The following is a 27,749-nucleotide window of genomic DNA, read 5'->3' on the forward strand; positions in this document are numbered from 1 at the left end:
CGACATTCTCTGTTTTCTTGTTTTTAATGCTTTAAGTCGTGGTATGAATTTATTTTATTTAAAAATCAAAAAATGGAAATTGACTTTTGACAATCTCATCGCTCTCGCTCGGGTGAATTGATTCAAATGCTCGAATTCGGTTGTTCCTAATCACCTGAGGAAATTAAATAAAACCGTTTTACAGGAAGAAATTAAAATCGCACGATGAATTTTAATGGTAACCGTCCACGAGACGTTTCATGGAATCTAATCTGACGCTGCAGTTTGAAGCTCGGCAGCGTCGTCTCCGCGCTGAACCAAAAAAAAACACCAGTATTTTCCTTTTAAAGCAACATTACGTAACTTTAAACCACCTTAAACCAGCAGCTTGGTTAACATGAGATCGGTAACTTGTTGTTCTGTGTAACTCTGGCGAGTGGGTTCGATCTCCACTCTTCAGCTGTCACCATCAGCTCCAGACAGTTGAAGAGCGAAGCTGAACTGTGATCAGTTAAAAACACTTGAGAAGTTATTTAAAAACCAGAGTTTATCTCCAATGTTCAGCAGGAAACTTTTAAATCGTGAAGAATTCCAAACAGAGTTTTTGGTGGATTTGTTACAGCAGCAGCTCTTCTGCTTCAGGGAGCCGGGGATCATGGGTAAATATCCAGAGTTCGGTCGGGTCATCGCTCGCACGCGAAGCCCGACGGAATCAATCCCCACGTGTGGCTGCAGAGGGCGCTGTGGCTCAGTAAACGTTACAGAGTGTTGCTTTAACCGAGCCTGGCACACGTCAGTGATTTTATTTTTTTATTTTTTTAAATCAGTGAATTGAAAATAACACTGTTGGCTTCACACAGAAAACTGCTTCTGACGACATTCAGCTCAGTGAGTATTTGGTATTTCCGCTCGCCTCACAGCCGACAGCTGTGTGGAGATGAAAATCAGATACTGTAAAAATGACAAACTGATGAGTTTGTGGCCCGAGATCCCAGAGTCCTTTGCCTCGGCTTCGTTTCAGCTGCCACTTGTCGACAGCAGAGCGCCGCAGCCGACACAGAGCCCGGCGAGATTTCTCGTGGCGCTTTGTGGCCGAGGCGTCCGCTGCGGAGAAGTGGCTTAACGCCGTCGCTGAAAGGGAGGCGGGGTCGTTGGGACGGTAGAAATCCGTAGAAAAAAACCAAACAACTGTACAGCGTATTGTATCATCTCACCGCACGTACACAAGCTAAGATAGAACTCACAATATGCAGCAAGTTTTTGTCCCGGAAACACTGAAGAGTACACAGGCGTATCTGTCGGCTCGCAAAACTGCTCGTTGAACGTGTCCATCACAGGCAGCTTTGGAAAAACAAACCCAAAAAAAAGAAAATGTCAGTATAGATATATTTGGGCCTCATGTACAACCCCCCCCCCCCCCCCCCGTATACACACACACAAAAAAGTCTCGACACAAAGTCTCTTCACTGTTCCCTCGCGAAAACGCAACTAACACTGACTGGACACACAAAGCCTACGTTTGGTCACCGGAGGGACGACTGAAAGGTGATCGACGGCGGCGAGAGAGAGCACTCGGACAGACAGGGTTCGTTTCTCCGCCCCCTCCGCCGCTCTTCTCGCCGCACGCGCACCGGAGTTGGCCCGAAAGTTTTTCAGTTTGACTTTTTTCGCTCCTCGTCCGTGTTCCAGGCTCTCGTTAGGAATCCCTGTCGCTGTCGTCGTCGTCGCCCCCGTACATGTCCGCCAGTTTCTTAAACCGCGGTCCCCACTCGCTCAGGTAGTTGTAGTCCTGGTCGCCCTCGGTGGTCACCGACTCCAGTGAGCTGAGGGACTCGGCTACGGAGCCGTTCCCCTCGTAGGCGTAGGTGGCCAGGGAGTCGTAAGGCGGCGCCGTCGGGTCGCTGTCGTTGTCCTGGAGCCTCTGGTTGATGAAGTCTCTCACGTCCCCGTTATTGTCCCGGGTCGGGGGCAGCGCAGGCCGTCGGACCGGAGGGTAGAAGGTCTCGGGGACGATGTCCCTCCGCTGCTTGCTCTCCTCGATGGCCTCCGGGTTGCGCAGCGTTCCGATATCAAACGCCTGGGTGTCCTCCTCTCCGCCCCCCTCGTCGTTGTAGCTGACGACGTTGTCTCTGACGTCCTCCTTGGAGATGATCAGAGGCTCCTTCTTCCTCTGTCTCCTCAGGGCCGCAAACAGCACCACGATCACTGCAGGAGAAACAGAGAGAGCACACAACTGAATCTGGTGACTGAGGTTTGATTCGTGCAGCTGAGATTCTGCTCAGATCAAACGTCGGCTGTGGTCTCGTCGGAATTATCCGCGGTGAATCAAATGAAGTGGTGAAATTCAGAACAGGCTCTGTAACACCTGTGAGCGATGCTGTGAGGCCGCGTGAAGCCCACTAAAATAAGTAGAGGGACACTTTCCCGCAGCTCGACTTGGAAGTTCAGGTGCATGTTGGGTAGTTTACTCACTGAGCAGAATGATGACACACAGCAGGATGGCCACCAGGGCTCCGGTGCTGAGTCCCGCCCTCGCCGTCAGCGCCTCGGCGTTGCACAGCTTCATGTTGCCCTCGCGGTCGCACGTGCACACTCGGATGGTCAGCGTGCTGGTGCTGCTCTGCATCGGGAACTCGCCGTCGGAGATGACCACGGGCACGTGGTAGATGCTCATCTGTAGACTGTTGTAGCTGTTCCTGCGCGTGAGGATCCAGGCCGTGTTGTCTGAGAACAACAGGACGTCCCGTTAGTGCGCGGCAGTAAATAACGTCCCCAACAGTAAAGCTGCACCACGTGTCAGAGACGTCGGTTCTCTGAATGATTTCTTTCTCTAAGATCCAGGAAATATCCAGACCCATCAAAATTCCAGATCTTTAATTCTTGTGTAATCTTGTTTACAAACAAACCAACCAAGAAATAAACAGACGGGGGTGGAAACGTAACCTCCTCTGCGGAGCTAATTCACACTCAGGTTAACATCTTGTTGAATTCAGCTGGAAACAGTTTAAAAAGTTAATCACAAGACTCTGAAACGAATTCAAGGTGAAAATATACTCAACACATGTTCGTGCTACTCGTCCTTGAACGTCATTGACCCAAGTTTGAAAGACTTTTTGTCACAGCACAAAAAAATAAAAGGCTTTTACCAGAAGAACGCTTCATTCTCAAGTCACCTCTTGTTCCTCTTGTTAATAAAATCATTTGTTTAGCGTGACAACGTTTCGAGGAAGAGACGTAAACAACGCAGGATTCATTTGTCCTCTTCTTTGTTCCACCAGAGAAGAGAAGTTCAATCTTTTCAATGCCTTTGATTTATTTATTAAATTGAACTGAAGACTCTCCGTCGTGTGTAAAAAACCTCTTGATGATATGCGGAGAGTTTATTACCTTTGTTATCACGGACAGAGAAGTTCGCCTTCCCAGCAGCCTCCTGTGCAAGACTGAAGAAGAAGCGGTGTCCTCCGAGGGGCTCGTCGGGATCTGTGGCGCTCACGGTTTGTATCCTCTGAAACGTGAAGTACACAGGGTGAGTTAACGCAAACCTCCACTTCCTGCCATCGATGTAAATGACACAGTCTCTGTGGGATCAGGCTCCGGGAGCTTTTCCGGAGTTCAGGGCATCGGTTCGGTTTTCAGGCGACAAGATGACGCCCATGAGGAAACAGAAAACCCTGCTCACAGTGAAACACGGGGGAGGCTGAGGACGAGAGCGAGGAGGCGGTTCAGACAGAAATGTGTTGAAGGTCTTCGTTCTTTCAGCAGAGCAATGACCCGCAGATGAAATGTTTTAAACTGACCTGAATTATATTGTGAACCTTTAGATAACTCAGATCTCACATTGTAGTTGAGACTCCTGCAAACTCTTGATGAAGGGAAGTTAGCGCTGGCTCAGGTTCGCTCGCTGCGAAGAGGCCGAGACTGAATTCACACAAATTCATGCGCGTTAACAAATTTATTCCGCAGGTTCTTCTTCATCCTCCCTGACCTGAGTTCAACCCTCATATATATATCACAGGCCGGTGGTTCCTCAGGGGAAATGTTGGGTCTCTATAAATTATGATTTGAAGAAAGATCCACACGAGCTCTGAGATCTTTCAATAAAACTTTCAGGAAAATCAAACGAGTGAAAGAGGCTCCGAGAAGTTTTTTTTTTTCCTCAGGTGCAAATGTTGGTGTTTATTTCTACAGATGGATGAAATGAAGCAAGGCCTAGTTTTTTTTTTTGTGTGTGTGTCTGCCGACTGCTGCGGCCTCCGCCCACATAAAACGTGTTTCTTGAGGCCGCGTGAACTTTTCCCTTTAAACCTCGAGCGTCAAAATCTAATCGCGTCGTCCGAGAGAACAAATGTGAACGGATTCTCTCGAGGTCTTCCAGAGAAAACACATTCACAAGGCAAAACATGTTCAGAGTCCAAGTGACCGTTTGGACCAAATATGAAGAATTCCTTGAGCGGATCTCAAGAAATCAAGCCGAAGATAAACGCACTTTGACCTTTAACTCCCGAAATCAAATCAGTTCGTCCTCGGGCCTGAATGTGAAGGGAGAAACAGCTTTCACCAAAAAAGTGGGAGGTGAGGACGGAGAAGCTGAGGGCGTGGCCACGGCTCACGGGACTCACCTGATTGGCTTTTGCGTTCTCGCACACGAACGTCTCGTAGTTGGTGGCGAACGTTGGAGCGTTGTCGTTGACGTCCAGCACTCGGATGTAAACCGGCACGCGGCTGATCTGTCGAGGATTGTCTGAGAAACAGAGAGAAGAAGAGGACTTTAATAAAGTTTTTAACTTCTTCACGTCACACGTTAGTTTCCAGGTTTGATTCACCGGAGACAGATAAACACCAAACATGTTAGAAAACGTTATCGGTGTAAAGTCACTGTTTTCATGTGAATCATTAAGAAAATTGCATTCTGGGGATTAATTAAGATAAATCAAAACCATGAAAATAAAACATATTGTTGCATGAATTAAAAACAGAAACCACTGATGCTATATTTATTATTTTGTCTTAAGGGACTTCAGCCCCTTATTCTACAAAAATAAAATCATTTCTGTCCTCACAGGTGTCCCTCCGTCTCAGTTTGAATCCTCGTCCACCTAAAAATGTGTCTCTGCAGTTTTGAGTTTCTCTGACAGAAACTTTTTAAGGAACAAACATGAAATGAGTCTTTTGAAAATGGAAATTAAAATGAAGTTTGAAATTCACTTTTAAAGATTCCGGAATAAAAGCAAGTTTCAAACACTGAAGATTTCTAAAAACAGACGTGCAGTTTTTGTTTTTTTTTCTTCCAGACGTTCGTGTCCGACCGTTAAGATCGTATCAGTTCAAAAACCTAATTAGTCCGAGAACGAGAGGAAGCAGACGAAGAGAGAAACTTACTGAACTCTGTGGCGATGACGGAGATGTTGTGCCAGGCGTTCTCCTCCCGGTCGAGCTCCCTGAGGATGAACACCGACCCGTTGCCCGCGTGGATGTTGAACACTCGGTCCATGTCGGTGCGTCGATCGATGGTGTACCTGCAGGAAACACACACAGAGAAACAGAAAGAGGAGTTATTCACACAGAGCTGCAAGAGAAAACATCCAAATCCAAACTGGTTTTATAAGAGAAGCGAAACTAAATTAGTTTTCACCGGCACACACGAGTAAACGCGAGTTAACGAGCAGCTCCAGGTTTACGTGAGTTTACAAAGACCGAGTCTGAAATTTGTTTGAGTTCGAGTTTAACAAAATAAATCTGGATAATTCACAGATTTGACTGAACATTAAAAACGTAAATTAAACAATACACACGAGTGTTTTTGGTGAATTGACCCTTTAACAAACTACATATAAAATCTTCACACACACACACACACACACACACACACACACACACACACACACACACACACACACACACACACACACACACAGTCGTGTTGTTTTCTCTTCCTCTCAGACGACTGTGATGCATCAGTGTGATTAATGGAGGAGCAGCATCAGGAGGCCGGCGTGAGGGGAAGAGACCCCGAGGGGCGACTATGAACCGGGGCTGTGACTGCTCCACTGCACCGCTCTCCTCCTCCTCCTCCTCCTCCTCCCAGCTCCTCCTCCTCCTCCCAGCTCCTCCCCGCTGCTTCTCCTGCATCAACCATTTTAGTGTCTTTATCCAAACACTCCCTCCTCGTCTCCGCTCCCTCCCGCCTCCCGCCACACCGACAGTAACTCTAACCTTGTTAAAGCTGCGTCGTACTAATTGCTTTTCTAATATTCCCAATAATTCAGCTGGCTGGGCTCTAACCCTTCGCCTGATTAATGACGGGGAGATAACGGCGCCTCGTCCTGAGCGGGCGTCCAGAGTGCTGCTCTCAGCAGGCAGCTGCCGGGAGGCCGAGCAGAAGGACACGCAGGGTGAGGGGAACGTTGGGCCGGGACATATTTCCTCCTTCCTCTGTACAGAAGGTGGATGACCGGCCGCTGCACCACAGTATTTTCACGAGTCACCGATCGTCCAGGAGACGCTTCTGCTTTGATTCGTGATGAATCCGGAGGAAACGATTAGATTTTTAATATCTGCTGGTTTCTCTCAATAAGTTCATTCAACTGAAAATAGTGAAGAATCTCTGGTTCCTGAATCACAAGACAAAGTCGTCCAACAACCAAAGATTAAAGCTGCAAAAACTGAAAAAGAAATGTTGGGACCACCCCGAAAAAAAACAAATTTCATGGAAATGGAACCAAAGTTTTTGCGTCATCTGTTGACAACAATCAGACGTGATGAAAACAAAAGTTCGGAGGAAACGACACGATGGAAACACATCAAACTTTCTTTTAGTTCAGTTTACAAAACTAAAAGTCTGAAACACTTTTTGATCTCATCATGAAATGAAGAGGACGAATGATCGTTGACATTTGTTCTTGATCCGTTAACGACAGAAACTTCCTGACGAGGCCTCGAGTCACCAACTTTCTGCCAAAAGTTTCACAATCTCTCTGTGGAAGATGAGAACTTTATCAATGAGCCACAGTGTCGACTCTGCTTGTGGCTCTGATGATGAAACGCTGTGGTTTGGTGTCATGTGCTTCCGATTGACCCAGATTCATTTCAGCCTCTAAAACCGTGTTCGAGTACAAACGTCGTCAGTGTGTTGATGATATTTAAACATATTCAGGCGACAACTTCAGAATTAAAAGTGTATAAAAGAGTTGTTTAAGTCGGAGCGACCCGTTACGCCTTCGAGGTCGAAGTGAGGGGTCGACTTGTGAACCTGAAAACAACGTGAGCGAACGTGTGAGAGGAAAACGAAATCTGACATAACTTCGAAAACTGCTGCGTTATTGTTTTCAAACTATTTCACTCAAACGATCCATGTTTCAAAATAAGAGCTCAGTTTGAAGCATCGCGGCGACAACGTCGTGCTTTTGCTTTCGCCGGACGGGGAGTGATTCTACGGACGAAAGCTCGGAGAGATAAAAATGATCAACTCGTCGGGATGATCTTGATTTGACGTTTGACCCCGACGGGAGTTTATCTGAGGACGCAGAAGACGACGCGTTCGAGCCCGTGGAGGAACTCGTGTGTGCACCGGGGCCTGAATGTGCACGTGTCAGCGTGTGCGGCGGCCGTGCGAGCCAATAAAGATAACCATCTCATGCCAGGCGGCCCTCAGGTTTCCTGCCGCTGCTCCTCCTCCTCCTCCTCCTCCTCCTCCTCTAAATGCCACCGGGTAGCTACCTCCTTGATGATGGGCGATAAAAGAGAATGATATCATATTTGACACCTGCAGTAAAGTGGTGGAACTTCAACCTTGAGAGCCAACTCCCTTAGTGCGTCGTAAAAAATGAAAAAGTCTTTGAGACGAAGGCGCAGCCTCACAACCCCGCTGCCATCACTCCCCTTCAACAGAACACGGGCGCAACGTCGACGCGGTGCACGAGTTAACTCTCGTCACATTCGAGTGCGGAGCAGCTTTTTGTGGGTTTGATAGAAAGATCCTCTCGAGGCCTCCTGACGTGTCCGAACACTGTTTGTGTTTATGCTGAAGGACAAAGATTCACTCTTTAAACCTGCGGCTCCGTCATGTATGACATGAGAGAAGAGAGGACGAGAGAACATGAGCAACACAACTCATCTGAAACTCAAGGTTCACTTCCTCTTCCTGACCGTGACTGAACGCTCTGGAGGAAGTGAGACCGTGAGTTCATTTTAACTCATTAGTTGTGTTATATATTATATTTATTTAAATCTCTCGTCTCACTGCCATTTATTTCTTCTTCTACTGTCACATTTGTTTGTAATAATAATAATAAAACCGTATAATTTGCATCACTTTCTTGAATTTAACTTCATTTATTCATAATTTCATTTTCTTTTACATGAATCACTTTTTGGTTTCCTCTGATTTTCTTTAGATTCACGCAGTGAAAGTATTTGCTTTATATTTGTCGATCAGCAAGTCAGAGTTTGTAATTGACGGGGAGGGGGGAGATCGAGGAAGTACATTTCTTTGGGTTTGGAGGTATTAGTATAAGTAGTATTTGTGTATTTGTATATTGGTTAAATACCCAGAATTCATTCCTTCACTGTTATTTGTGTTTAGTATTTTTCCCACTTTCATTGGTTTGATTCTTCTGATTGAAGCCTGAACGTTTTCGAGTCCCTCCCACAAATACCTGACGAGACTGTTCTTGTCGTCGGGGTCGGACGCGCTGACGGAGCCGATGATGGTGTTCCTGGGAGCGTCCTCTTTGGTCTCCATCACGTAGCTGGCTCGCTCGAACACCGGCGGCTCGTCCACGTCCTCCACGACGATCTTGATGGTGGCCTCGTCCCTGAACGGGCCCATGGAGAAGAAGCGGGGGTTGATGTGCACGTTCTCCACCTGGACGCGGAGGCTGTACTGACGCTTCCTCTCGAAGTCCAGCGGCTGCAAAGCAGAGGGAGAGAATCTCATCAGGAGGACGTTCGACTTCACACGTTTCTTTGTTTTCTCGCAGCAAAAAAGAAAAACGTCTCTGTGATGTTTTGTGTTTTTGTTTTTTAATCGAAGCCTTCGTCCCCTCACATTTACTTTTAAACGTTCATCTGTATGCAGCGGCATGTTCAGCCGTGGATTTTCAGAAAAACTAATCTACATTCAGAGCATCCGGCCACGTTTAACTTCAGGTCAGATTCTGATTTTATTCATTAAACTGACAAACTTTTCCAGAGCGTCGACTAATGAGCGTCAGTGACGGGTCCTGCTGCAGAACAACCCACACGCTAAACACACGTGGAGAGTTTCACTCGTTTGATTTTTATGATTTTACACTAATTGATTTTCGGATTCTTTGGAACGATCGATCAGAGTCGTCTCGGGATGTTTGCTGTGTGACATCTGTTCCTGTCTCAGTTGCTCTTTTTTGTCATAATTACGAGATCATTGCGCCTCAGAAGACACAGAGCGTCAGACTTCGTTGTGTTTCCTTTGACTTCATGAAGGAAAATGAAAAATAAAACAAATAAAACTATAAAAATAATCTTTTGTTTTGACTTTTTTTTAAGGTTTTACACATAAAACTTTGCTCACAATAAAGAGACGATGCAGATAAAGTACAAAGTGAGATGTTTTCCAGATACTGGACGACACACGAGTACTAACTTACATAGAATACTTGAACAGCTGTGCTCCTGACCCTGTTTGATTATTATCATCGTGACCTGCTCAGATTAAACCCTTTCAAAAACAAACACAGAATAAATAACACAGAACTAGTTTTGTTTTCTGGGTCATAACAGAAAAACAACTCTAACAAATAAATCTAAGAAAATATAAATATTTTTACATATTTAATTCTTTATATCTTTATTTTCTCACAATAACAAACGGTCCACCTCCGCAGTGACTCAACTCTTTTACGTTGTTTTACTTTCTTTCTCTTTTCTTTTACTTTCCAGGGTGAAATATTTCCGACTAGCTGACGCGTTCGCTCGCTCCGGTTCGCCGCTGTGAAGCGACAAAGAAGAGGGGATTTCTGGGAAAGTAAAACTGCAGCTTTATCTTGTTGAAAGTAATACTTCTACAAATACTTTAAAGACGTGGGATTGGATCTGCACAACGATTTTGCGTAGTCGCTCGACGGTATGAGAAGCATTTATCGTAACATGTGGAGAAATGACACGGACACACCGATCTAACAAAGGCGCCATGTCGTGGTCGCTGCTCGTGCCGGCAGGAGGTCCGACATTATGTTTGTTCTGGACTTTTCATTTCACCTTCATTTGTTTGCTTGAAAGGAATCAAACGTACGATGACCCTGACGATCGCTCTGCTCTCGCGTCCTACGACGAGCACGGTGATTAGCGGCCTGCGCGGCGGCTGAACTCCTCTGTTGTCGTGCACGTTAGCAGGATGTTATAGCTTTTATGTTCCCTCTGTGAACCTTGTTCTGAAGTCGCAGCCGCTGAAGGTATCCCCCTATTGATGGAAATAATTGGTGAGCGTTGCGTCTTAATGCGCCCGGTGGCGGGCGGGAGCAGCTGGATCAGAGCGAGCGCTCCTCGCAGGCCGCCTACTGTACATATGAAAGGACGCCAGCTCCGTGTTCACTGGTAACGACCCGTGAAAGCTCGAGAAATCAGGATGGAACAAACCGTTTTCTGAAGCCACGAATAAGAAAATACGGCGAGGGGCTGAGTTCTGCTGGTTTGTGTTTAGGCCGGGCGGGGGCCCCCCCCCCACAAACACAGGCTCCACCCGCACACACCACATCGCCACAGCACCGCCGCGGCTACAAAAGGCAATTATGTCATCTTCCACTTAATGGTGGCATGATGGAAGCCATCGATCGGAGGCTGCAGGGAGGCCGCTTGATAAGGCAGCTGCCAGATTCTGTTGAATACATCAGAAACACACCGCAGCACACCGCCCGACGCCGCGATCCATACTCAGCATCAATATTTCTGCTTCCGTCTCGGCTGAGAGGAAGAGGGAATCTCACTCAGAACACGTGTAGGGGAAGTGTCGGCGAGGGGAAGTTGAAATCTAATAACTCCTGCGTCCGTCTGGAAACATATAGAGTTTCTATGATTCGGTTTCTTTATCTGATCCTTTTATTTTTTAAATGTTTCCTTCTCATGCACGAAGAGCAGGTTTTGGTTTGAGGTTGAACAAAAGGAAGGAAAATCAAGTGCACGACACTTTGTGAGCTGCAGCAAATTCTGCAAATGAAGTTTTAAATTTATCATCCTGACGATTTTCATGAAATTGAACTCAGACAGTCAACAGTCTCTCAAACGTCTCCATAAAGTGTCTTCAGTTGCTCAAGGCTGCAGCTTCGCTCTTCTCCTTTCGACCCTTTGAGAAGCTGATTAAGTTCACATGAACGTTTTGTTGGACTTTTAAAACGAAGACCTGCGGGGAACTATTTAAGTGTTTGTTCCGCTGAGATCAGCTCCAACTAACCAGAGCGTCACTGGTCCTGCTCTGGATTTTAAATCTTCCAGACAAACAGAAAGGTCACGAGCGGCTGGGAAACATCTGACGTTCAGGTTCAGGATGAAACAAAACTTAAAAGAACTTCATATTTTAGATATTTGAATCGTGTGTGCGTAGTTTTGTGTAGTTAAAGATCCTCACAGACTCTGCGCTGAGTCGTCTTTTAAATCCCGTTGTTCCATTTTAATGACTGAACTGTTCCTCGATCAGTTTGTAGTTTCACTTATTGTGAAGCACTTAATAAAACATCATGTTCACGATCAGAACTGTTAAAGTTCTGGAGACAGAGCAGATTATTTACTGACTTTATCCAACAACTAGTTTGTTTGTATTTATTCTACGTATTCGTGTCTATTCGTGTTTTATTTCTGATAAAGTGACGAGTTTCTGAAGAGAAGTTCTTAGAGGAATATTTAGTCTATAAACAACAGAACGTCCGTGTGGATTACTGTAAATCAAAATGTTGATTAAATGATAATTTCGTCCCTGACCTTCCTCAGCACGATCATGCCGTCCTGCGTGCTCCTGTTGGTGGTGATGTCGAACACGCCAGTGCCGTCGCTCCCGATGATCCTGTAGTCCATCTCCGCGTTCTCGCCGATGTCTCCGTCCATGGCTCGGATCAGTCCCACCGTGGACCCCAGCTCGATGGACTCGGGCACCCGGAACTCGTAGAGGGCTGCGGAGAGAGAATTTTAAGAATTTAGATTTTTAACGACGAGGAGAAAACGTCAGGAAGGAAAGTGAGTCAGACGCTGAGGCCTTCACGACTGAAATCACATCCTTGGTTTTTCTTTTCTTTTGGTCTTTGTGGAGATTCAGTTTAATTTTAAAGGTGAATCAATGCTTCTATTTTGATTTGGTGAGAATTTAAATAATTAAAATATTGATTAAGAAGCGTTAACGCCCCAGAGATTCTCACGAGTGAGTCAGAACCAATCAGAGGGCGGCGATGAAGGGATGGAGAAGGTGAGAGGAGGAGAAGCTGAGTGGGGGGGTTCAGTATCAACGTATCGACTCACGACTCCAGTTTCGGGTTGTGACATAAATTCTGGGCCAATTTGCTCAACATAAATTAATTGCTTCTCCTTTTTTTTGTTGTTGTTATTGTGCGAGATGATTTCCTGGTTGGAGGCGGGTGAATTGATGGCCGCCTGTCAGCGGCGGCGGCGGCGGCCCCGCTCGCATCTCGTGTGCTTAAATAAATAGCCGGACTGCAGGAGGGAGCGGGCGTGATATACACACAGCCTGCGGAGACAAACAGCACTGACACACTAATAAAACATGCTGACAGTGTTTTGGCAACGCCTGAGTCGGCAGGTCGCCGTGACGCTGACACACACACACACACACACACACACACACACATAAACACACACACACACATAAACACACGCGCTGGAAGTGACGCACCACGAGAAGGTTCCCTAGGCTAACCGGTATTTAGCATTGGGTGGAGAAGAAGAGGCATCACTCCTGCAGACAACAATCATATCGCTTCCTGACACTCTACCTCCTCTGGGTTTCCCATTACAATATTTCTTTCTCTTTCTCCCTCTTTCAATCTTCCCCTCTGTCCGCCCGCCCCCCTGCTCCCTCCATCACGGCCTGTCTTTTTGTCGTCTGCCTCACTCTTCGTCTTTCTTCCTCTATCTTCCCCTCCTGTCATCTCCTCATCCCCTTCATATCCATCTCTCTCTCTCCGTGCCTCCTCTTGCTGTTCATTCATTGGCGGCGGAGGTGAGATGACAGCATCTGCACGCATCCCCCTACCCCCCTCCTCCACCACCTACCTAAACACTGATGGGAGGAGGAGGAGAAGGAGGAGGAGGAGGGGGGTGATAAATGGAGGGACAGCAGGAGTTCTGTGGTCGCAGGTTTTTCCTTTGCGCCGGCCGCTGTGCGCATGCGTCCCCCTCTGTACAGTTAGCTCTTAGCGAGGGGGTAACACAACGACACCGGTAATCTGTCAATCTGATCTGGCTGCTGTCGCCGCTCGGCAAACACACAAGAGGAGGCGAGGAGGAGGAGGAGGAGGAGGGAGGGGGTGGGGGGACAAAGGGAGACAATGTGTGAGACTGAAAGAGAGAGAGTGAAGAGGGAGGGATTGATGTATCATGAGTTTAACAAAAAAAGAGGGAGGACAAAAAAAAAAAAAACGCACCAAGGACAGTTTGGAGCACTAAATTGAGAACATTGGTTTTATGGAGTAAAGGCAGCAGGAGAAAGACTTAATAACGGCAGAGAGACAAAGAGAGAGGAAGAGGAGAGGAGATAAAACCCAGCGAATGTACTCTCTCCATTTAATAGGGATTACAGGGATGATCTGATGCACTTTGCGGGACCTTTCGCTCCGTCATATGGCTCTATATTTAATTATTCCCTGCCTTTAAGAGCCCGGCCTCAGTGGCACAAAACCCAGAGCACCCTGCAATAATCCAAATTCGTTTTTGAAACTGACACCAGATGGGGAAGGCTCACGCAGACGAGAGGTTTTCATGTGTGTGTGTGTGTGTGTGTGTGTGTGCAGGTGGCTGTACTCACTCTTGGTGAAACGCGGCGGGTTGTCGTTCACGTCGGAGAGGGTGATGCTGACCGTGGTGGTTCCTGAGAGGCCGCCCATCTGTCCGGCCATGTCTTTGGCCTGGATCACAACCTGGTAGTTCTCTTTGACTTCTCGGTCCATGCCGGGCAGAGCCGTCTTGATCAGGCCTGAGGGTAAACACACCGATTTACACGTTTAAACCAACATCCTCGAATCAAATCTATTCAATATTTTGTAGATTTTAAATGTTTATTTGCACAAAACACTGATTTCTTTGACTATTTCAAATAAATGTTTCCAGTATTGGGATTTAACGAAGTACATGTATCTAAAGTAGATTTATTTCCAGGTACTTTTCACTTTAACTCTGTTTTTATTCTGATAACTCGTTAACTGGTTGGACTCACTGGAGTTTCATTGTGTTCTATAGTTGTGTCTTATTTCATCAAATTAAAAGTGAAAATCATGAAAACAAGCTGCACAAAAGATTCAGTGAGAAAAATCCCATCTGTCATTGAATCATTTCAGACTCTTCTGTAAAATCATCAGCTCTTCTGAACGTTTTTTTTTTTTTTTTTTCTCTCTTCGCTTTCCAGAACTGAAAATATCTGACGAGTGCTCAACACAAGAGGACCCCGTGACCTCGTTGACCTTTCACCTTCGGGTAGTTTTGCTAATGTAACTTTAGGAATGCGTGGGAACATAAAAGTCTGAATAACTTCATGAAATCGGTTCCCAAAATTAAAACCCCAAATTAGCTCAGGTGGACTGTATCTGAAAAATCACTGTACCCGGCTGAGAGAAAAAAATAACCCTGTCTGCATCAGCTGTATTGAATTAAAGATATTTCATTTTTTAGATTAATGCATCTACAGGCCGCATAATTAAAGCACTGAGAACATTTTATCACTGAAAGGTCGGTGCCCTCGCTCTTTATGCGCAGGAGACCATGGTGGCGATCGTGTTCTCGTGATTTAGCCGATAAACTGAACCAGAAAAAAAAAAAACACAGAGTATTCCTTTAATTTTCTGCGTCTCCAAACGTTACATCATTTATCTTCTCTTTGGAATTAAGAGTCTGTTAATGTTCGGCCTTTCGAGTGCCGTGCGGTGAGCGCACCTCGCGGCTCCGACGTGTCAGATCTCCAGTTTGGAGTCAGGACAGAGAGCGACTGAAGCCGTAATTGGCAGCAGATTCAAAAGGTGCGCTCCATCTCCCATCAGAGCCGCACTCACATCCTGTCTGCTGTGGCGCGCTGTACGAGCGAAGCAGGTGGCGGGAGCGAAGACAAAATGAAGTGTGAGAATAAAAACCCTAAATAAACTGCTTTGACAAACTTCAGCTCTTTCACTTTGAATAGATGATTCATTGCAAATCAAACGAGGAGGAAGAGGAAGCGCCTGACGTGGCACATCACTCAGGCTCGGATCACGCCGGGCGCCACGACTCCCGCCTCCTCTTGCTTCCGTACAAACCCGTGACGCAATGCAACTTCCTCTTTCTCCACCTCGCTCCAGCAGCATCGGGCTCTGTCTACCTTTGTTGTTGCTTAATGACAACAATACAGACACACAGAGGAGGAGAGCAGAAACAAATCCTGCTTATGATGTGATGTCCAGGCATGTCTTTGTGTAAGGGGGGATGTCAGCTTACATACCACATGTGGGATAAACCATATTACTGTTAATCCCTGCGCTAATCTGCAAATGGCTTCTTTTTTTTTTTTTTTTTGTCGTTTCCCTTTTGTTTAAGCAAAAAAAAAGACACGAGCGGGACGCGTTCCAAAGCGCACATTAATGATTAAAACTAGCACGTGGCTACGTTTCGGGTGGAGTTGGTTATGTGCCACCGTCTCTTACTCCAAATCCCCCGTCGCTCGAGAGGAGGCAGACACGTTGTTATTCCGGGAAGTTTCCCCGAGTTATTTTCTGATAAATTGTTTTAATTCGCTCCGCCCGGTGAAGCTCAGCGTGCTTCCTCCGTTTTTTTAATGACTGGGTTCGTGATTCGTCACGATTCGCAAGGAAGACCACCTCCCGGACAAACGGTGTGAACGCGCGGCGTTAAAGCTGCAGGTTACGTAGGGGGAGGAGTTTTTGATCATCATCACACTCCTGACTCTGAAGATGCAGACGATCACACACAAGTTGCTTTCACACATATTCCGTTAAGAAAATACTTCATTTGTCTTTTTCTGTTCATTCAGAGAAAAACAGGTTGAAATATTATTTCATGTTCAAGCTCGTCACCGACCGGTGTCCGGGTCCACGGAGAAGTACGGCTGGCCCTCCAGGATGCTGTACACCACCCTGGCGCTGTTCCCGTAGGTGGCGTCGTCCGCGTCGGTGGCCGTCACCTGAATCACCGAGGTGCCTGCAGGGTGGGGGGGGGTGGGGAGAGAGATCAACTCTTCAATACATGCTAAAAAAATTGCCTGCTGGATAATCGGTTAAGCTGATGAGGTGTCGGATCCTCCTCTGTCCCTTTGCATTACCAGAACCAATCTTTACTCCTCGGCCACTTATGCCCTTATACGTGATTGATTCACGCGGCTAATCGATAAGTCCTGATGTATTTTTTCTAAGTATATCTCTCTGAGCATACGGGCGACCCCGATACCGGCTCTTTGCAAACCCCCAGCAGCCTGTTAGCGTATCCACGTATCTGTGGAGTGTAAGAAGATATCTGATAGCAGGAGAACGACTCTGATCCATTTTCTCTTCCAGAAAGGCTGAAGCCCTGTTTCAGCAGAACAAAAGAAAAGCGGTTAGCCAAGTGTTACCTCCCAAATGGCGCCTCGCAGGGCCAAGTGTTGCCTCATTACATGCAGGGGAAAATTAATTGAGTAGAAATATTTAATGACAAAGTGGTATAAATATAGAATTGTGCAATACGATGAGATAACGACCTCATGAAACTTCTGTTAATTTGGTGTCAGTTGATCTGTGCGAGTGCAGGAGGAGAGTTTCCTACTTTTAAACATCAGTGTGATGTGGAAGGATGAAGGGTGAAATAAAAAAAAAACCTGAGGGAGCCGAGGCACCACGGATGTCTGACTCGGTGTCGGTGACAGTTCGGCAGCAGGAAGTTCACCGAACCTTGATCACTAATACCTTTAACTAGGGAATTAGACTCAAACAGGCTTTTCTGACACGGTGGCTTTTAGAAAAGTATCACTGATCCACGTCGGCCATCTCATCGGCCGACTTTTAGGGACAAGAATTTTCCTGACGAACGGGGGGGGGGGGGGGGGGGGATTGCGGCTCTGGTGAAGGTGGAGTAAATTACCTTGACTGTAATCACTCAGTTGTCAAAGTCGCCCCTGACCGAGAGTCCGAGGGAAGAATGTCAGGGCTGCGAGACGACAATAAAAACTCAAAGTGTGTGTCACACTTAAAGGGGCCGCGTCTCCGCGCAGTCACTCGTGAACACATGCTCTGCCAAGCGGTGACATCACACCTCGGTTGTTGCCATGGGCACCCGTGCTGCCCTTAGATAAGTGCTGGCCTCTCTCTTGGGGTTGCTGAACCAAGTGACAACTCTGTCACATGTCTGGGCTGCGAGACCCACATCCCTCAGTCCCCGAAGCTGCAGCTGCTGCAGCAGCAGCACAACAGAGAGTTCACTCCATGTTTTCATGCAAGTATTGATTAGGAGCCTTTTTATATTGTTTATCTATATTCATGAGGCCGGTGTGTACTTTTAGACCAGCAGCCGGAGCAAAGTGCACGGTGAATTAAAGTTTAATTTGTTGCCGAATAGAGAGAACAAATGATAATGTGAAAAACAGCAAACGGGGCTGTCTGAGGAACTGGCAGCCCAGAAATAGAATCCGCGGTTCTTCGCTGTGATGACTGAGCCGACGATGTTGGTAATTAAATTAAATACTGTTTTAATAAGATACAATACTGTGTTTAAGAGATTATCTGCACCAGTGCTGTGACGCGTTACCTTGTTTATTCTCTGGTCATGAAACAACGTCTCTCTCTCTCTCTTAATTAGCCGGGCCGTCGTTGTCGAGTCGTTATTATGATTGATAAAGTCCCATTGATCCAGTAAGACTGGCATCTCCACATCATTGGAATGATAAACCTGTTAATCCAGCTCCTCGCACACAAACACCGTCACTTCATTATTGTGTCCTAACGCACTGAACGGGATTTTCTTTTCCAGCTTAAGTTTCTAATTCATTAATTTCCAGCGGCGGGAGAGAAATCTCATCTTTATGTTTTCTAACCTGATTTTTTGGAACAATTTAAAAAATCAGCCTGTACGTCTGGAACCTACCGATGTCGGACATTTCAGGGACTCGGGCCATGTACGGGTCCTTGGTGAACCGCGGCTCATTGTCGTTGATGTCATGGATCTTGATGATGAACTCGGACTCGCCCTCCAGCGCCTCGTTGGTGAAGCGGTTGACGGCTTTGGCGTGGAGGATGTAGTAGGCCTTCTCCTCCCGGTCCAGCCTCTTGGTGGCGTGGATGTCCCCGGACTTCTCGTCGATCTTGAAGAGGGACCCCGCCCCCTCCCCGTTGAGGACGTACTTCACGCTTCCGTCTCCTCGGTCGGAATCTGAATGAAGCTGAGACGGAAAAAAGAAAAAGGGAAGATCAGAATATGGATCCCAGCAGAAACCTCACAACAATTTAACGCAGCTGTTTGTGGTGCTTTTCGTTTTAATAAATTCCCACTTTGCCGCTCTCTGTTACTAATTGTTATGGCACAACAGTGACTCAAACTCCACTTCATGAAAGCTTCCACATTTCCTTAATTTGTCTCAGCTCGTTCTTTCAGGGGAAAAATCTATAGCAGTTAGCCTGAGCAGACATAACCACGTCCAACACAAAATGAATTTAAAAAAAAAAAACGAGTGCAAGCTGCTCTGTTTGATTGACGGGTGATCTCTGCGAGGTAGAGTGCAAAAACACATCCCGGCGATGAGCACTTTGTGCCAAAGATGTTAACAAAATCAACTTTCAGAGCAGAAAGCACTTAAATATTTCTGATACACTGTGCACATATCAATAATCGGACCAATCTGGGCCTTGGCAGAGAAACACTGACAGCTTTGATGAACGCTCTTCTGTGTTTCTTCTCACAGATTCACATCGTCTTCGGTAAACTGTCGCTGACGCTGCACGTTCGTGGCTTCACCTCGTGTCTGCGTCAGGAAGAAAACACGCAGCGTTTTCAAACCTCACATGTTCTGGTCGTCATCGTGCAGTTTTTTTTTTTTTAACTGCAGGGAGGCATTTCCACAGCGCTGTAAGAACAGAATGCCGGTGGGTCGGAGCCTGTGAAGTAACAGCATGAGCGCGCGCGCACATCCGCCCCCTGCCAATCCCTGATGGATCGGCAACGCCGCCGCTGTGCCAGAGGACCACGAGAGTCCACTCGTCTGTGGAGCTCCTCATATTTCCTCTCTCTATCTCCTGTTTTAATTTTTAAATTTTTTTTTTTTTTTTGCATGAGCAGCAGCTTAGCATGCTCTGACATTTTAATTCCAGCACCAAATCCCCTCCCCCCCCCCCAACATATTTATCTCAGAGAACTCATCAAAAGCTTGTCCAGTCAACCCCCCCCCCCCCCACACACACACACACACACACACTCCCTGCTTTAATAACCAAGGACATGCTAATAATTGCTGGGGGAGGTAAAGGGCAAAAGGAGGCCACATGTTTGCAGACACGTCATAAAATAAGCCTCATGCCGTGTGAATGTTTTCCCTGATAAGTCGGCGAGACAGGACGTAATTCTGAGTTCTGGTATTGACACCTCATTAACTCAAGTGAGCAGTTTGATTGTGGTGGTTCGAACTGCGTATCGTCCTTTGAGCGGCGAGTTGTTGTTGTTGTTGTTGTTGTTGTGCCGTGCCAAGCGTTCTTGGCTCGGCCGGTGGACAGACTGCGGGGGGGATATTGTACGTTGCAGCTGGGTCACGTGGGAGCACGCTGCAAAATCTCCGCGCTCATCATATATTCAAAAGCTTTTCATCCCAGGTGCTCGGGAGCTTTACTAATTCATGCTGTGTTATCAGCGCAGAGCTGGCACATGCGAGACGAACAGCTTTGTGGATTAGCATCTTTAACACTATTTTGTTCTCGTGCTTGAATGCTGGTTAAAAAATGACTGTTTTCATTCCTTTCTCTGTCTGACAGAGCCGGTCGAGTGTGTTGCAGAATTTTAGCATCGTCGGATTAGGATCTCGAGTGGAGCACTGTTTCATTCACCCACTCATGTGTGTGTGTGTGTGTGTGTGTGTGTTCTTACTCCCCCTGTCTAACCAAGCCAGGAGAATATCTTGCAGCATTTTATTTGTTTTCTGTTCCGCTTTACAGTTCATGCTTCCAAACAGAGACTCAGTTGGCTGAAAACAATCCACTTCAAAATTATTATCTTTCTCCTGCTGTTATAGCTGCAATGTTCTTTTCTATGATTGTCTATCAAGCTGCCTATCTCTGCCGGCACGACAATTCAGTTAATAACTGTTGAGTCCTCTCCTTTCGGGCTGAGATGTGCGATAGACAGTATGACATACGCGGCGTCGACTGTCATTTCTATGGAAACAGAGAGATCTTGTGGCTCTGAAGAGTTCCCCCCTCGCTCCCCTGAAGGATATTACAAGGCAGCGCGGAGCATCGAACCCCGGCGTCTGCTGCAGTGACCCCGTCCCTCCCAGTTGGCCACAGTGCCGGCGAGGAGAATTTACTGCCGCCTCTCTGCTCAAATTAAGAGGAGGGGAAAAAACCTCTCCCAGAAATCAATGTGGCAGCCCAACGTGCATTCACAATGGCCCCTCTGATCAATTTATATCGAAAATACAATTAAACTGTCACGGGGTGAGAAAAGAAAGCCACATGTGCAGTCAGTATGGTCACCAAGTAGCCCGGACACATCAATAGCTAGCCTTTTCTCCTCTGCCCTCCTACGGTTCTGACTCGTAAAGAAGCCAGAGAGCATGACGCTATTAACACTGGGACTCTTTGCAAGAAAGAAGAAGCTGTTAAAATCTCCATATTATCAACTCATTCCACAAAAGAGATATTCAGGGAACAAAAGAAGCAGAAATGAGAACATGTTGTCTGGGATTATTTAACAAAAGACGCTCGAGCAGCTTTGCAAAAACTCAAATAAATTTAATTTTATAAAAGGATACTGCACAAACATTTTGATTTAATATCCTGGTTCAATATTAACTGTTTGTTTTGTTTTTCATTTTTGCAAATCCTGTGTTCTCACATTGTCTCATTCGGACATTCTATGGAGTTTTTACTGGGGATTGACCGGAGAGACATTTGAGTTCAGCCCCTCCGGAGAATGTCAGGAGATTATCCGGAGTTCAGTGTTTGTCTGAGAGCAGCTTCATTTTATTTCTTGCTGAGCGTAAGATAAGATAAGATTGAAACTTTCTCTCATGTCTGTCTGGAAAACACGAGCCCGCAGGCAGCAGCTTGTTAGCCTAGCTTAGCTTTTTGTACTCTGGTTTTTTCAGCGATCAAATCAGTTAATTATAGTCTTCTTATCTAACTCTTTCCCAAAGTGTCAAACTATTTCAACCTGTTTGTAACAGAGGGAAAAAAAAGACTTCTCTAAAAGCACGTGTCTGTATCCCGAGAGAGAAGAAGATCAAGGAAAGTTGCGGAGCTCAAATCAAGACGAACTTAATTGCAGAGAAAACTTGAAACACGTTGATTTGCATCGGAAACAGGTTGAAATGCGCTTTGAGAGAACCAGACGTTAAGAACTACATCAACCTACTTTAAAAACCCTCGTACCTTCCATGACATGATATATATTTCAAAACCTTCCTCTCAATTAGCCTCCTCTGCTCCCTGACACCATAACATTTCCAAAGCGTGGCCTTTTTTCACAGGAGAAGATATTTATTTGCATTCCTACGTGCTCCATCTTGCAGTTTGAAGAGGGCTGAGAAGTGAAGTGGTACTCATCAGACATCTGTGCGTGAGAACTTACGAGCGAGCCGTCTTTGTTTGTGGAATTAATCAGCTTCAAGTGCAGCAAATGTTAGTGCAGACTCGGTCTGGCCGCCATTTGCGCCGCACTCGAGTCGGGCCAAAAAGATGGCACTGGAAATGGGCTGCTCGGGGCAATTAGCCAGTTAGCCTTTAAGGCCTTGTGTCCTGGCCTGTCGAGAACTGGCGGCCGTCTATGTAGCCAGATGGTAGCCTCAGACTTTGCACAGAAATAGCCTATCAAATGTCTGTTGATGTGTAAACTTGAGATATGTGGTCGGAGCTGCGGACACTTAAAGGTGAAATGTCAGTTAACATTTGTTTCTCTCTCGTGGACATCTGACGTGGTTTGTTTTCTGCATAATTTTCCACCATGCTTTCTTTTAGCGATGGACAATTCCCAACGGTTCGTGTTGGCCACGGATCGAGAAACAGAAGTCACATCCTCAGTGTCAGTCCAGAGAAACACATGCGAGATGCTGTAGATGTCTTATTAAGGGTTTATTTTATTCAGTTTTTTAAGAGTTTGTCATGTTTGTCTTTGAGCAACTGCGACGGTGGAAATAACTTATTTAAAGTTTGCGTTTTTAAAAACAGATAATAAATAAATTGTGCTTGAAAAGAGTTTATTTGTGCTGAACACCGGATGAAATATTCATGGATTTTCTGCGTTTTTACTTCACAGACTTTAAAGTTCCTATTTTATGAAGAAATTACTTCATAACACTGCGTTTTTTTTTTTGCAGCGTAGACCAGAGAAAGCTTTGAAACATAATTATACTCAGACAGAATTAGTTTTTTAAAAGCAAGGATCAACACTTAAATGACGGTTCAACTCTTTTTATTTCTGTTTTAATTGAAAATTCATTCAACGTTGGTGAGGCTGCACGGGAGAATTTGAGCTCCTGACCTCAAAAATCCTGGCTACGGCCCTGCGTCGCTCTCGTCTCCACTCCCGCCCTCTTTCCTAAACGACTAAACACTGTGATGCAGAGAAAATGCCTGATTGTTCGAGGACAGAACCCTGAATAAACCGCCGGGCGTCTGAGAGAGTCGTGATCAGGTGAAAGCAGTGAGACAAAGGCGCGGTGCTCGCTCAGACATGGCTTCGCCGCTGAGACGCTGTCAGACTGATGTTTGTGGGGTCTCACCGCTGCATGACCTCATCACACCCTTTCCTCCGCTGCTCATGCTGAGAGGGAGACGAGCATAATTGAAGTTGCCCCCTCCAGGCGCACAAGAGGGAACTTATCGCCTAATCAACAAACACAGCCAATGTGTGCTCCAGGTCGCCGCTGGAGACCGCAGGGGTTGCCATGGCGCGGTTACAGCCAGGCCTGTGCCATATTGCAAACTCCTCTGCCAAGGTGAGCAGCTGGTAATGGGGGAGCATGAGCACAGAGCAAAAAAAAAAACACCCCACCCCCGACAAACAAACATACAAAACCCTGCACCTTTCCACTCCGCTGCTGTCGCTCAAGTCTTTCCCCCAGGACGCCTCAACCACTGAGTCATGCAGGAGTGGGAAGCGTTTTTATGTCTGTGTTCATCTGCCTTCTTCGTTACCCCCTTCCTCTGATTTCCGGCCCATTTCCGGATGCTGGAGTTTGCAGGCGTGTGTGTTTGCGCGCACGCTAGCGTGTTTGTTCACATGCAGAGAACACTCCTCGCTTGCAAGGGACTATGTTGAGGAGTCTACCCACCAGGCCCAGAACCACTGGGGCCTATCAGGGGCTGTAAATACTTTATGAGATATGATAGTGCAGCACAAACACTCCTCAACCACAGGCCATTAACCATTTTCAGAGGATACGTGCCCTTTGGTAAAGTAAGAAATAATAAAATAAACAAACATTCTCTTCCCCCAGTGACAGACCAGGCCCTCGGAGGCCTGTATGCAGCTCGCCTGCTAATGAGAGGCAGTGTACGATTCCCCCTCCTGCAGGAAAAACACAGAATCGCTGGCCAATACAGCGAGATTAGCAAGATTAGCAGCCAACCAGCTCCCTGACGAGACGCTGCCAGAGTCTCCGTCTCATCTCCATCACTTCTCCTAATTCCTTCCTGTTCCGACTGCTTTTGTTGTGCTTGTTCAGGGAAAGATCGCAAATTTCATTTGTTAACTCGATAAAGCCTTTGTTTAAAAAATAAAGGAGAAGAAGAAGTAAAAAAGCAACAGCGGGGAGATCTGGTTTTAACAAATAACTGGAGACAGGATGCTGTAATTCAAGAGCAGTTTCATCATCTTCTACGTGTGAGAGCGGCTCCCTTGTTTGTAATAACATGCCATTGTGTTATTTCCAATTCTTTTTCTTTTTTGCAGCACAAACAAAAGTGGTTTCGTTCCATCTGTGTTCTCTGGTTGCCATGAAGTCACTCACTATGACAAAAACCCTCTTTTAAGCGCTGCATTGTGGTTTCTGCTTTGTGTTTTCTCAATTTCCGAACCCCGTCTTTGTGAACGCGTGGCCTCCACCTGAGGATACGGATGCAGGCAGTTGTTCCTCTGCGTTGAGCGATGTAGCTCAACTCAAAACACTATTCATTCCCTTCAGGGCCTCATTCATCATTTGTTCTTTATCTTGCAATTAACAAACAGTAATTGCAATCAGATAAGATCCACGTTCTGAAATCCTGCGTGACGACTGGCTAGCGAGCTGACGAGAGGGAGAAGCGCCCAGCTGCATGTGCTTTGGGGGAACAACAAGCGCTCAGAGTCATGATTAAGTGCGGCACTCGATAGTTGATGCCTTAATGGCGTCTTCAGGAGACAGGCTCTTAGGATGCGGCCTCTGGCTCTCTAAGTGTAGACCACACTCAGATAATCCATTCTTCTTTTGCTATTAGTCCTTTTACAAGCTAAAAGGACGAGTGGCACATCAATCACCACTCTCTAAAGACAAAGTGGTTTGATCATGCTTGGTACTTCTGATCTTCATTCACTACGTTTTCTTTTTTCCTCTCCAGCTTTTTTTTTGTTTTAGTTTTTTTGTTCCTTCTCGTATTCGCTCGCCTCGCACCGTAGCGGGCTCTGTAATCCTTTTAGGCCGCGGCTGAAAGTCAACGCTCACTCGGGGAGGACGTATGTTGCAGAATCTCATTTGGTTGGATGACTCTATCCTCCGCGGACACACGATTGGAATGCAAAGCACTGGCCCCATTCAGCTCCTCGCACAAAACAGCCTTTCTTCCTCCTCAGTCATCCTGACCTTGCCGCGACGCTTCACAATCTCCTCAATTACAGTAGCTTGGAAGAGGAGACTGATATCTCGACTTCTGCTCCGCTGCATGTAAAGCAAGCATTATTTGGCCCGTCTTCTTGTACATCCCCCAATGTTATCTGGGTCGACACAGTGTTTTCATTTTGTTGAAGCAATAATACCTCAGGAGGAAGTCGTATTTCACTGTAGGTCGAGACGGCTGCTTTGGAATCACTTGATGTGAGCGGAATGGACATAGTGCCCGAAGTCTGGGGACGGAGGGACAGAAGTCAGAGAATCGTGGCACGTGTGTCAGTGAGAGCAGATCGTTTCCTTGCTGCATCAGGAAATCCCTTATTCTTCTCACAAGAGGGACCACAGGGACGTTCGGTTCCTCCCACTATTACAGAAACTTAATTCTCCAAAATAGTCGTGTCAGAATTTTTTTTTCAGGTGAGTTTTTAAAATGTAAATGAAGCAAAAAAAAAAAAAAATCTGGTGGAATCTTCTGAGCTGTGGTTTGACGGACAGGATGGACTCAGAAGCTGCGTCTTCATAAATATGTATCAACAAGGGAAGAACATAATGAGACATTTTTTACATGAACGAAAAAATAGCAACTGTTCAAATGCCGACATGTAAAAAGTTCACGGCGTGTTGTGTTGACAGAGGCTTTGTGCGAAGTTTAAAAAAAGATTAAATCCCAGAAGAATCAAAAACACCAAATATGAAAAAGAGATAGAAAGCTGCAGATTCCATGCACCAGAGTTTGTGTGTGTTTGTGAGAGGGAAGTTGTTGCTTCATCTTTTGTTGCTAAAGCGATCACCTCCGTGGTGTCTACACTTGTTAGAGACCACTTATCAGTTTAACGGTGCAGCCCGTCACCCTGAGCCGTCTAATGATGAAGTTTAGAGTGTGTTGCTCTCTTCTGTCTCGGCTCAGCTTTAGTGGGTGGTGATGGCAGCTCGCAGCGACTACAGAGCACTTCCCTCTTTCATTCTGAACAAACTGCTGTCGAAACTGAAAAAGGGAGAGAGTTTAAATTCTGAGGGAGCTGAGCTAAGCTTCTTCAGGAGACCTAAGCTCCTCTGAAAACTGCCAGTGTGTGAGTGGCTGAGGAAAAGTGACAGTTTACCATCCGGGATGTAAACACAAACATTTCTGCAGGCGAGACGTTGGTTAAAGGAGAAACACTTTAAAACGTGGAACAACTCTTCAGAGCAACAGGTAAAAACTGGTTATAATAGGGAGATGATTCTTTTGCCACAACTTCCAAATATGGACAAAAAAAACCTGCTCAATCTTTTTTGTTTTAAATTAAAAAACTCTGTCGTACAAGACTAGTTGTTAGATGACGGCTGGAACAAGAATTCTGGATCCTCCCCCTGACCCAGACCACGCCCTTCCACTAAATTATGCGTTAATCCATTAATTGGTTTTTGCTTAATCTTGCTACAACAAACAAATGGAGAGGGTTTAAAACATTCCCTCGTTGTTGGATGTAACCAAAAAAACAATAAAAGCATCACATGTCAGCTTTCATCTAACGTAGGTTAACCGATCTAGATGTTTTTAATATGTTGGACTCGTCACGTGAAGCTGCCGTGGTGCAGGTGTGTGAAAAACAAGACTACCTTTCCGACATACTGCATGTCTGTCCCGGTGTACTCCTCCAGCAAAAAGAACTGGTTCCACATCCACCCTCGTTTGGAGCGTCTGAGCGGCACTCCGTTGGCGTCCTGTCCCGTCAGGCCCGCGGACCCCCTCCGCCCCCCTGTAGTCCTCCGCAGGGCCCTGAGCCCGTACCCCGGAGAGGTGAGGTGTGCCGCGGCCCACAGCACCATCAGTACGCACACTTTCCTTCCATCCATGACCACAACGCCGCGACCCGCTCTCGTCTCCGCCACTCAGTGGTCTGCGTCCGGCGTTCTTTGGTCAGAGCGTGGGATCAGTCCTCATGCTGTAATCTACTGAAGCAGGGACGGCTCCTCGCACTCACATAGGGAGGCAGCCAGCACCTGGAACATTTACACAGAAAAAAAGAGAGTCAATACAGGGAGGGGAGGAAGCAATTTGTTACAGCGCCAGCTCTCGACTTTTCTCACAACTTCAACTCAAGACCATCGTGATGGAGATTAGAGATTTCTGGAGAAGCAGTGGAAACTCAGTCAGGAAGAAAAAAAAAGAGGTTTCCTTAAAATCCATGAAGTTAAATATGTATGAAGTTAATAAAGATAACACTGTAAATAAGATATAGATTATTGACAGTTTAACCGATTCCTTTGTATATTACATCGTTATAAATGTGGGCTGCAGCCTGATCGGTGGAACGAGACATTTCCCTCCCTGTGCATTCTGTAGCATGTATAAAGCTGAATCCAAAAATCTCATTTCAAAGTATTTTGTTATTTTCAAGTTCAAAATCAGACTCTCATTCTCAAACCACCAAGTCTTTCTGCAGTTTGGAATAAAAATGTGTTTCTCGTTCCCTCTCCTCCATGTTTGAATCATGCAATTTTCCTCCCTGCATCCCCGGAGTGTGAAGGAAGGCAAAGCTCCGTCCAAATGACAGAGAAATATCACCGTAAA

At 46.2% G+C, this 27,749-nt stretch overlaps 1 protein-coding gene across 1 annotated transcript; it reads right to left on the minus strand.

Moving 5' to 3' along the window:
- Positions 1-1,528: 1,528 nt before the first annotated feature.
- LOC109643615 (cadherin-6-like) lies at positions 1,529-27,163 on the minus strand. The gene is made up of 11 exons (XM_069512462.1): positions 26,795-27,163; positions 18,271-18,565; positions 16,237-16,356; positions 13,982-14,149; positions 11,929-12,116; positions 8,634-8,887; positions 5,359-5,495; positions 4,599-4,720; positions 3,367-3,484; positions 2,452-2,703; positions 1,529-2,184 (listed from the first exon to the last, which is right to left on the minus strand). Exons 1-11 carry the CDS (start codon positions 27,029-27,031, stop codon positions 1,676-1,678), a joined length of 2,400 nt encoding a protein of 799 aa, XP_069368563.1. The 5' UTR covers positions 27,032-27,163; the 3' UTR covers positions 1,529-1,675.
- Positions 27,164-27,749: the final 586 nt, after the last annotated feature.

The sequence above is a fragment of the Paralichthys olivaceus genome, chromosome 17, assembly GCF_024713975.1.
Source record: "Paralichthys olivaceus isolate ysfri-2021 chromosome 17, ASM2471397v2, whole genome shotgun sequence".
Classification (NCBI taxonomy): Eukaryota; Metazoa; Chordata; class Actinopteri; order Pleuronectiformes; family Paralichthyidae; genus Paralichthys; species Paralichthys olivaceus.